Source organism: Lissotriton vulgaris, chromosome 2_2 (assembly GCF_964263255.1).
Source record: "Lissotriton vulgaris chromosome 2_2, aLisVul1.2, whole genome shotgun sequence".
NCBI lineage: Eukaryota > Metazoa > Chordata > Amphibia > Caudata > Salamandridae > Lissotriton > Lissotriton vulgaris.
Window position 1 is genome coordinate 55,947,064 of NC_141688.1, and position 12,142 is coordinate 55,959,205.

A 12,142-nucleotide genomic window follows, 5' to 3' on the forward strand; every position below is an offset into this window, starting at 1 on the left:
GCTGTGGTAGTTTCTTGCACTTGGCAGATTCCAAGAACTGCTTTGCCATTGGGAGAGACTGTCATAAATGGGGCAGAAAATGTAATTTCTCAGAGTCTACAAAGCCTCAAGCAAAAGAGTTGCTTTTCTGGAAGAAGTGGGTGATGAAACAGAACACAGGGTTGTAGGTGGATGTGAGGAAAACCAAATTGGGAAAAGGAACGTATGGCCTAGGGCTGAATTTAAGATTAATGGCAAAGAGTATGAGTTGGTGCTAGAGTCAGGCTCCTTATAAACCATCGTTCCTAAGCACATGTTAGATGACCTGTGGCCAAAAGAAAAGTTGAAAATATCAGATGTGGTCCTGAAAGGTTATCAGGGAGCTGACATTGATATCCTGGGTTACTTCACTGCAGGGATAATGTATAAAGGTAGCATGATGAAGGGGAGAGTTTATGTAGCAGGATGTGGATCTCCAATATTAGGGGGTCCCACCAGTATGATTTGCACATTGTTGTAAATACTAAAGTCAGAGAACAAGTGATGGTTGTCAAATAGGGAGATATGGAAGAGTTACCCAAGGGGTTTGAAAGTTTATTTGAGGATCATATCGGTGAAATCAAAAACTAGTTCTGAAAGAGAATGCCTTCCCATAATGCATTGTCTTAGGAAGGTTCCTCTAGCTGCTCGTGCTGAAGTCAGGTCCATCATTAATCAAATGCTTAGAGATAAAATTATAGAACCAATAGAAGCAACCCAATGGCTATCTCAAGAAGGCGGGTTCTTGGTATAGGTTCTGTGTAGACGTGCACAGTCTGAACAAAGCGTAGTAATGGGTTGCTTTCCACTGCCTAATATCAATGATTTGATATTTCTGATATCCGACTGCAAGTCTTTTTCAAAATAGACCTTACGAGTGCCTACAATCAGGTGAAGTTCCTTCGTTACTCCAACACTCAATGGCCATCCTCACCACTGAAGGTGCATTTCAGTTCAATAGATTACCTTTGGACTTTCTTCAGCTTCAAGTATGTTTCACAGGCTCATGACACACATGTTGGCTGGTATCACTAACGTAGTCTTCTTTCAAGATGACAATCTTATTTGGTAAAGATGTCTCTGAGCACAACAGGATTTTACAGCAAGTATTAAGGGCCAGATGTAGGAGCCCAAATACCGGTCGGTAACGGCCGAATTCGGCCGTTACCGACCGGTATTTGGTGATTGGGATGTAGGGGCATTATTTTACAGATTCGGTAAATTTACCGAATCGGTAAATTTACCGATTCTGTAAAATACCGAATCGGTAATTTTACCGATTCGGTAAAACACCGATGTAGGTGGGACTCTTCTGAGTCCCAAAGGCCTTTCAGATTCTGTATTTTACCACCCAATCCAATTGAGTGGTAAAATACTGAATCCTGGTGTGCATGCACATGTGTGCATGCACACCTATGCCATGTGACAGACAGACATGCCCTTAGGGCATGTCTGTGTGCCACATGGCACACATTCCTGTATTTGGGGTGCTAGAGGGTGTCAAAGTGACACCCCCTGCACCCTTGCTGGATTCGGTATTTACCGAATCGGTAAATACCGATTCGGTAATGCCCATTGATTCCTATGGGCTTCAATGCCCATAGGAATCAACGGGCATTACCGAATCGGTATTTACAGAATCGGTAAATACCGAATCTTAACGATTCGGTATTTACAGAATATGTAATACCTACATCCCCCCCTCTATTTTACCACTTCTTAAATACAGAATCGGTAAAATTCGGTATTTAAGACGTGGTAAAATAGAATTACCTACATCTAGGCCTAAGTCACTTAGCGGATATGGGCATGACTCTGCGTAAAGACAATTGCAAATTTCTAGTCAGGGAGGTTAAGTATCAAGGCCATTTGATTACTGGGGAAGGTATAAAGACTAGATTCAATTTAATCAGCGAAATTTTTAATGCTCAAGATCCCAATGACAAATACATGTTAAGATCCTTCATGTGACTCCATGAGTATTAATCAAATTTTGTGAGGGGTTTTGCTGAAGAGTCTATTCCATTGAGGGACATACTTAAAAAAAGGAAAGACGTTTGAGTGGGGGAAGATCCAGCTGATGGCATTTGAGCAACTCAAAATGGACATTATGAATGATCATGTGTTAGTTCCTTTTAATTGTGGTTTAAGAACTATTCTAACTGTTTGTTGTGTGTCGATTTAGATACCGTATATAGATCTTCCCGATTTATGCCCTTATATAGGTACAATTCACATTGCCCTTATTTAGGCATAGAAATTCAGCCATTATTTAGGCATTGCTCATGCTAACCAAATACAGGCATGGTCAACTACATCTGATCCTCTTCATCACAACGAGTTCTTGGAAAACCCGACTCTTAAGCCTTTAGGACTTCCCCTTGCCTGGATATTGATTTCTCCAAGAACTAATTTATTATGCATGAACATCTATTCCTTAGGGGTTCATTCATGACGTTCATATGCCCGACTTGTATGTCAATACTGGAATTCCTAAACACCTTCAAGGTAAAATATACCTTCACTTGCAAGGCACGATGCAGCTACCTACTTGCACAACGCGGCTCGGCACAGCAAGTCCCGAAGGAAGTCAACTCCCCAACTGATGCATTGACCAGACGCTGTCATTCTCCTCGCCGAGAATCCAGCTCCAGTGTTTCTGACTCGACTCGTGGGGTGTTAGAGGTCGAGTCCCGGGAAAGAGATACCAACCTCTCTCATTCTAAGGTATGGAGCTGATTAGAACCTAGAGAAACTTTTGGCAACTCTTGGCACAACTACAATAAACTATAGCTAAACAGCACCTACTTCTTCCCCCGTACTAGACTGAGGTTAGGTACACTGGGGTAGGATTATTTTAGAAGCACCAGTTGAGTATTTTAGCCTGTGCTATTTATGTATGTATTTTTATATATGTCATAGCTACAGATCATGTTATTACAGTATTATACTTCGCATTCTGTCTTACGATTGTAGCAGTTCATATCTCTGGCATGAGAAATAAGACTGTTCAATAAACCATTTTATTGAAACCCCCGTCTCTCTATTTCTGTGCAACTCTGTAGAAATGAAGCATGCACGATTGATTGAGTGAAACTGCAATCTATTGTTTCCACGACTCTGAAGATATTGTTCCGACACTAAGGGAAACAAAGTTGTCATGTTAATGCTGTTGTCAGAAACTAATCCCTTCTTGTTCATTCGAGAAGTATCTAGTGACCTCTGAGTTAGCTGGGACACTCAAGTAATTAAGTTGAGTGTACTTGACAGAGACATACTGACCTCAGTCCTATGTCAAATCTATTGTGTATATTATTCCAATGCGCAGAGCCTATCAGGGACATAGAAACTACACTACATGTTGATACAAGTGCGAATGATACAGGGGCTGTTTTGTCTCAGGGGCACGGACGCTTTTAAAAAACGTTGGCTTTCTTGTCTTGCTTGTTGACTGAGGCAGGAAAAACTACACAGTTATTGAGGATGAAGCGCTAGCAGCAGCATGGGCTACTAACCATTTTCAGGTGTTTATGTGATGCAGGAAAGTTATTTTGAAAACGGACTATGAACCACTTTTCCAAGTGTTAGGGCCCAATGGATCTACCAGATGTTCAGGTCATTTAGTATGGTTGGATGTAAATTTACACGAACACGACTGTGCAATTGAATACCTACAAGGTTGGAAGAATAATGTAGCAGACTGTTTGACTCTTTTACCGGATAAGTGTCCTGACAAGTGCACTTTTGAAACAGAAGTAGTATTAGCTGAAGCAATACATAATCTTAATATCGCCATGGCCACAAAAATAAAATAGCATTCTTCCCCCTGAGTACCATCCGGATTTACACCCAACAGGCTTGATACAATACCACCGACATATCAACAATGGTTGGCCAGGATTCTGAATGTATAAAATTTGAAAAAAGCAATCTACGCTAGAAAGGGAAAGAGAGGGAGGAAATTGGGACTGAAAATATGGGAACCAATAACTATATGGAAGGATGAGACTTAGGATAATAGGACTGTATATAAACATGTACTGATTAATGATGTCACTAACTGTTGAGTTAAGCTGTTGTATCTATGATGTATCTATTTTATTACTTTTTTCTCTTTTTTGTTTTTACTATATTTCTTTACGCAATATGTACTCATTATATATTTTTGTATGTATAAAGCAAATTGGTTTTATGATTATGCCGTGCTCCTTGCCCTTGGTTTAGGGGGCAAAATAGTTTTAAAAAATGCAATAAAAAATATATAAAAAAAAAGAAGTAGTATTAGCTGATGTGGAGGATGCGATTGAAGGTCTACACAGGTGTGTGTCTGGGAGTGAGTGGAAGGTAACCATGGAATCTGATGACGTCCTTAGGGTGGTGAGGGAGTTGCTCAAAGGAGAAGAGAAAGCACATTATCGCAGACAGTTAGACGTTTTTATAAGGTACTGGAAGAATTATCCCTAGTGAAGAATGGTCTTATCATGCGTAATAAAAGATTTGTGCCGCCTATGGCTGTGAGGGAACATTTTGGCCAAACTCTTACCATTAAGAGGCTGAAGGACCAATGAAGGACTAATTTTGGTGGCATGGAATGGATTTTCAAAACAAGGCATGGTGGAGAGGTGTTAGACATGCAAGAACTCAGAAAAAATTGTTAGAGTTGTCCTGGGGGTGACTGAGTACAATAAGAATGTAGTTGAGGCTGAGTGAGTGTGGGAAAAACTGTGTTTGGACTTCATTGGCCCATTTGTCACCCGTCTGGAACATGAAAGGTGTGCAGCAGTCATTGTAGATGTCAAATCTCAGTGGTTAGAGGTAGTCTTTATGAGGTCTATCAACACTAGAGCTACCATTCCTATGTTGGGGGAAATATTCAGAAGGGAAGGCATACCCTCTAGATTAATCACAGATAATGGTACACAGTTGACCTCCACGGAGATGCAAAGTTTTTAAAATAGTTTGGGCACTGAACATAAATGTACTTCACTTTATAAAACACAGAGCAATGGTCAAGTTGACAGACTCAACCGCTTAGTCAAAGGAACCATGGAAATAGCTGTTATAGCTAGCATTGACATACAGAAAGCGATCAAGGACTTGTTGTGGGTATACCGTACCACGTGAATTCCCAGACAGGAAAGACACCTCACGAGCTTATGAGAGGCAGAAAACCAGATAACAAATTAGTTTCATCGTGGATGTGTGAGTATGATGCCAAGGCCATAAAAAATCTCAAAATCTCTTGCAAAGGTCAGTGTTTGATTAGCGTTGACGATTGGGCAAAAGGTAAACTGGGTGGAGTCAGTAGAGGCTTTTCCAAATTTCTTGGCCCATAGAAAGTAATGGAGGGGGGTGGCAATTGGGTTAGACTGGAGAATGGAGAAACTTTAAATCTCAGAAGAGTAGCTGTGTTTAAAAAAAAAAGAGCAATGTCTTGTTGTTCGATTGTCTGAGGAGGAAGAAAGTAGTCCTGGCTGGTCTCTCATAAATGACAATGAGTTTGTAATGTCGCAAGACTTAGGCACTAGGAAGGTCGCAGATGTAGGAGTGAAGACTCTAGCATGAGTGGTGTGAGGGTGAGCAGACCTCCCGCCTGATGGAATGATTATGTTTTTAGTTTGCTTTTCTTGTCTGTATTTTAGTCCATCCTTCACTTTAATTTTGTTTCTGTGTCTTTTGTGTTTGCTGTAGTATTTCTTGTCTGCGTTGTGTCTCTGTCACTCATGGTCTTTGTTTCCCTGGTCATCAGTACCTTTTTTGAGTTTTATGTAGCACAAACTAGATCCGAGAAATCTGGTATCAGAGCGCTTTACATGAGCACCAGTTTTGTTACAGAAGGACACATTCATTTTTGTTGAGCATGGGGAGATTAAGTGATTTGCCCAGAATCACAGGAAGTTGAGCAGCATAGCCGAGACTCAAACCTAGTTCCTCAGCTTCAATGTCGATCGCTCTAGCTGTAAGGCTACATCCTCTCACCTTTTCTTGCATGTTTTTTATTTGTGTTGTTTTGTTCTTTGTTGGAAAGAAAGGGGAAATGTTATATTGTGATCTTGCCTTATCACTTGGGATACGGTTGATGTCACGCTGGTGTGAGCGGAACACGGGATTCCATGTCAGATTCTATGTCAGACATTTTGGTGCTTGGAGTTGTGGTGCCTGACCGAAACACAGGTTGTAATGCCAATAAACTTCGAGAGATTTACTTGCAGTTGTGGAGTGTGCAGCTTTATTAGTACAGTGGAATTACCAGCATATTTTCTGGTGCACTTGTCATGAAGCCATAAATGTTGCTTCTATATTAAATGGGTTACAATATGTTCTATATGGCCTCTCTAAATGGAACATAGACAAATTATTGAGAATGTTTACCGTATTTTCTGCCTGTTCCAATACCAACTTGGTATCCTAGTATACAGCATTGCCACACCATAGTGGTTAGTGTGTACTCTATTAATATGATAAAAGATAATGTTAGACCTGTCAGCTTTAGGTTGGTGTTCCTCCAAAATTGTTGCACCCCCTCCACCCCGGTTAGCTGAATTTGTTTTTGTTCCGCACACTTTACCACAGCTAAATGGTGCTAAATTGCCTGTCCTCTCTCCTTTACACATGGTCAAATCGACGTACTTTCTACTCGCACATTCAATTTACTTGTAAGTTATTAGTAAAGTGATACTATAGGTACCCAGGGCCTGTAAAGTAAATGCTACTAGTGGGCCGCCTGCAGCATTGATTGTGCTACTCACGTAACTATACTTCAAACATGTCCCAGGCCTTGTAGTGCTGCCAGTGTGCAGTTCTAAACCTTTACCCTGTCCTAAACCTTCCTTTTAATTCATATAAGTCACCCCTAGGGTAGGCTCCAAACAGCCCATAGGTCTGGGTGCATTGTATTTAAAAAGTTTACATGGTAGTGGAAAACACTCAAATGTTTTTTCCACTACTGCACTGCCTGCCTCTCCCATGGAATAACATTGGGTTACCTTAGTACATTTAATAAGTGATACCTTTTAATTGGGAGCAGATAGGAAAGTCAATTTTGGTGTCTGAGGAACTGTAACGTAAAACCCTCTTTAACGATCTAGTCAGATTTTGAGTCACAATTCTTAGAATGCCACTTTTAGAAAGTTGATATTTTCTTATCCTTAACATTGATGTCTGGAGCCTGTTTCCTGAGTCACATGACTAGGTATAGTTCTCAGTTGGCCATTGTGTATTCCTCCTTGACAGTATCACAAAGGAGGTGAGTGTGGATGTTGGAAGGATGGACCATCTCGGACGTGATGAGGGTGGAGCTCTCTCCGACCGCACATGCACTTCAAAAGTACTGGCTCATCTCATGCACAAAGTACTTCACACTAGCCTATTGTGCCCCTAGACAGACAGGAACCAAGGCAGTAAGGCAGGAATTTCCACAGACATGTATAGGAGAAAAACCTCAGAAAGTTCTCCCACTTCAAAGCTGGTACCAGGTAAAAATATTGGACCCTCAGTCTCAACTCTTCGGTATACTACTTGATCTGTGGATACTACAGAAGAAGGATGCCCTGCTGTTCTGCTTGCTGAGAAGGAAGTCTGAGCCTGAATCCTTTGGCCTATGCTGAAGTGACTTCTATGGTCAGCTGACTGACCTCCTGTACTGAACTACATGGATATAACAAGCTTTAGAGGCCTCCCTGCATCTTCCCAGCTGACCTGCTGCCTGGACCTGCAACAGGACCTGCTTGATCCCTGCTGGCCTATGCTGGAGTGACTTCCTGATCCTCAAGAGGTGCTCCTCAGGTCCTGGACCCTTGGTGTTGCATCAGTTGAACTTCGCCTTGAAATAAATGAGAAATCCTGAAGTTTTGGGCTTTTCGCAACAGAAAACGGGACAGTTCGCACCAAGATCCTGCCACCTGTGCCTACCGCCAACACCAAGCTCAGGTGAACCTGATTCTTCGCATTACAGTGACTGACAGCAATAGGCAGCAATGCGAGATCTTCACTTCGAGCAACAGCATCGACAGCCCGCATGTGACAGTCAACATGAATCTCGAGCAACAACTGTCTGTGAAGCCTGACAGGATCATTACGCTACATTGATGCTTGTCCGCAATGCCTTTCCGGCTCTTCACACTACAGCAATAACCATCCGCGACAGTCTACCTGTGCTTCACATTCTCCTCCACTACGAATGGAATACTTTCAGCAGGGATAACCTAGTCACTGCATCTGGTAAGCACATTCACATCTTCTCGCACAACCAGATAACCGTGTGTGACGCTTTGTGCTTTTTGGTGGTATACTTACTGGAATCTTAAAATTTGCATATCTCTAGTTCTACTTATTGGATTTTTGTCATTTTGATGTAAAAACAATATAACATTTTACTCTATTTTTCTAAATTGATGTGAAATTTACTTGTGTTGTGATTTCACTTCATTACTACTTGTGTGCTGCATACATTCTGTACACATTTCCTCTAGGTTAAGCCTGACTACTCTCATGGTAAGCTAACAGAAGATTAATCACAGGTTAATTTAGTGACTTTTTGTGGTACACTCGGACAACGCTTGTAAAGTGTATCAGGAATAGGTAATCTATCAATAGCTTTATGTATTTTTTTTGTGTTACAGCAATTTGTTCTTCCTACGCACATCGTAAAAGTTCTTAAGTTGATATTTCAGCAAGATGATATTTGATATTTGATATTTATTGAAATTTGTATAGCGCATCTATCGCTCCGGAAGGAGCATCTTGGTGCTGAGCAAAACAGAGAAACCCGCATGGCGAGGCGTGGATCAGATGGCTGCGATCTAGTGCTCTAGTAAATGGTATCTGATGGGAAGTCTAGTGTAAATACTTGAAAAGAGGCAGGGATTGTCACCATTACAGTCTTTCATTTCTGTGTTTCCTTCTTACCGTATCCACCCCTCCCGCCATCAGTTCGGTCACACTGGCTTTGATGTCATCGATGTGCAGCTTGTCCTGCAGCAAGAGATTAGCTAGAACTCCGCTGTATTGTTTTCTGTTATTCTGGTTGAGCTTCAGATCCCTGTAGATTTTCTGGATGCATTTGTCCGCTGTAAACATTGAGAGTAAACAGTAACTGAACGTACTGTGAATCTAGGCTTATTCAGTAACTAGAGGGAAGGTATGTGACTGGAAGACTGAAGATCAAAAAAAAAATCTTCCTAAGTTACCACTAAAGGGGATTTAGATCCACTGATTTTTTGGAAGTGACTGAGTAATTCAGTCAGCCAGAGAATCTGGAAAATATCAAGAAAATCAACTCTGGAGCCTCACAGAGGAATTCTATTTACATGATTTTTTAAAAGCTATGCTATACTGTGAAATTCAATACCCTAATTTCATTTATGATGTAGAAATTGGGTAAATAGACCAAATATGAATGGAACCTTGCATCAGACTTTAAATATAGAACCTTGCCATGCTTCAGATAGAGAGGGACCAATCAAATGAAGTTAAGGCACTCCAAATACCTAGTTATCACTGTATCGTGTATCAACAATGTCTATCGATAATATTCTTTAGGTGATGGTCAAATGAATGTCCACAACTAGTTCATCAGTACAAAAGGAGCATCCAAGCTACGGATGTTTTCAATTGTTTTATTCTTGCTTCTTTGGTTTTCCAACAAACACAACCTTATTCCAGCCTTCTTTGTAATTGAAAGCATGCAAGGTAATGCCCCAGCAAAAGTCTTTTGTCCCTACCGTGGGACTTCATAAGGGCTCTAATTCATGCTGAACACCTGCCCCATTCCCCTGAGTGAGTGGGATGGGGTCAGTGAGACTGTTGACCTCCCCACCCCCATCTCTTTCTGTGAAAATTATCACCGGTCCTAGGCACTTACAGGCTTAAAACTGAAACACCCAGATCCGAGTCTATCTGTGACATTCCCCCTTGTCATGAGGGGGAGGACCACCAAGCGTTTTGTTGGTTGAGAAGGTCACGCCAGAGGGATGTGAAATCTTCAGCCCAGGCCCTGTTCAGCTTAGGCATCCAGGCACCTGCGCATTTAGCACATGAACAGCACATGGCTGCCCGACCTGAACATGAAGAGTGTCTGCCAGGCTGACCTTTGCTCATACTATCAGAGACTATTCATGTTTGCAAAAAGGTGGAGGGGGAGGGGCCGCTCTGCTTTAAGGATGACCTGCAACGGTTGGGCTGTGGTACTAGAGTTTGGATTTGCCATTGGTTCATATGCCAGATTAATGCTTTGTACTGGCAGTGCACTACTTGGCAAAGGGTCAGATCCCAGTAAAATAATTCTTCATATGGGACACTTCATCCCTAAACTGAAATGTCGATGACACTGTTTAAGAGGAGAAGGTTTAACTAACCTAAAAGAAATGACAAATTACAGCAATTATTTGTTCAAAATGCAGACAATGACATGGCAAAGAACATTTTAAGTCAACTATCTATGAACACATCAACAGTTCAACATCATAAAGAGGGACTGATTTTGTTTGTTTATTTTGTATTCATTTAACCATATGTAAAGGGGAAACAACCTTTACAACGCAACTTTTACACTGCACTACCATTACAACAAAACTTTTACAACGCAACATCCATTACAACGCATGCATTTACAATGCAACCATTACAACGCATGACACTACAACGCACACCACTACAACGCATGCCATTACAACGCAGTCATTACAACGCATACCATTACAACGCATAGCATTACAACACATAGTACCCTAACACTATCCAACACTTACCCTACTGTTGCACCCCCTGGAGTTAGAATAGTAATTTTTACCCCTACACTATCCAACACTTACCCTACTGTTGCACCCCCTGGAGTTAGAATAGTAATTTTTACCCCTACACTATCCAACACTTACCCTACTGTTGCACCCTCTGGAGTTAGAATAGTAATTTTTACCCCTACACTATCCAACACTTACCCTACTGTTGCACCCCCTGGAGTTAGAATAGTAATTTTAACCCCTACACTATCCAACACTTACCTTACATGCAATGTAATGTTATGCGTTGTAATGGTATGCGTTGTAAAGGTAGTATGCGTTGTAGTGGAATGCGTTGTAAAGGTAGTTTCAAAGAATTTGTTGTAATGACATGCGTTGTAAAGGTTTGCGTTGTAATGGATGTGGCGGTGTAAAAATTGCGTTGTAAAGGTAGGCGTTTTAAAAGTATGCGTTGTAACGTCATACATCCTATGTAAAGCCACAGATGTTCCCATTTTTGTGAGACTACTTCAGCCAGTTCTTTTTGCTTCTGTGTGCATGCAGTGTACAACAGCTAGCATGAAAACACTGCTTACTGACTAAATAAAGTATTACATGTATACACATCTGCCCATGCACTTCACGTCTCACCCCCACCTCTCTTGCTATTCCATTTCTCAACTCTCCAGCTATCTCGCAGCAATGTATTCATATTATTAGTTGTAGTGATAATAATAGTAGAATTGGTATTAATGTTGATAATGTTAGTATTTAATGTAGTGTCTTGGCTGCAGATGTTTCAAACTTTGTATTTATAGGAGGCACACTACAGATGTAATAATAGCAAGGAGAAATATTATACTTTATGTTGGAAAGCCTACTATACATGACACTTTACTGAGCATACCTTTTCTCGCACTTGATATCAAATTTTGTTAACAACTGTGGACTTGAATCAGAGGAGTTGTCTAATACTAGTGCACCTCTCAAACTGCTTTTTCCAGCTAATTTGTGTGTGGAATAATTTTACTTCATATGAGCATTATTGCTATTATCTAACCCATAGATGTCTACTGCGACCTGTTGTAAATAGTTCATGTTTGTGCTTTTATGGTTTAAAAATAATATTCGAACACAGGTTTTTCTACTATACTTGTGGCATGCTTTTTAGTAACTTTATGTACAAGGATAATAACATGCTGGATGGCATCAATTCCTTTTCCTCTTTTCTGTCCGCTTCTTCATAAATGCATATAAGCATATTTCAAAGTATTTGATAAGTATTTAGATATGTGAAATTGTATTTCGATTAGTTATCCTGCAGCTGTAAAAAAAATCAAAATCTGACCAAGACCATCATGTGCTATTGTAGTTAAGAGAACCTGCAAACCTCTGATCATTTGTTA

General features: G+C 40.8%; 1 protein-coding gene across 1 annotated transcript in view; it reads right to left on the minus strand.

The window, feature by feature from the left end:
* CYP11A1 (cytochrome P450 family 11 subfamily A member 1) overlaps positions 1 to 12,142 on the minus strand; it is a 257,157-nt gene that overhangs the window by 97,914 nt on the left and 147,101 nt on the right. Inside the window, exon 5 of the mRNA XM_086959860.1 lies at positions 8,926 to 9,086. Coding sequence (XP_086815986.1) covers positions 8,926 to 9,086 — 161 coding nt within the window. The remainder of the gene's footprint in view (positions 1 to 8,925; positions 9,087 to 12,142) is intronic.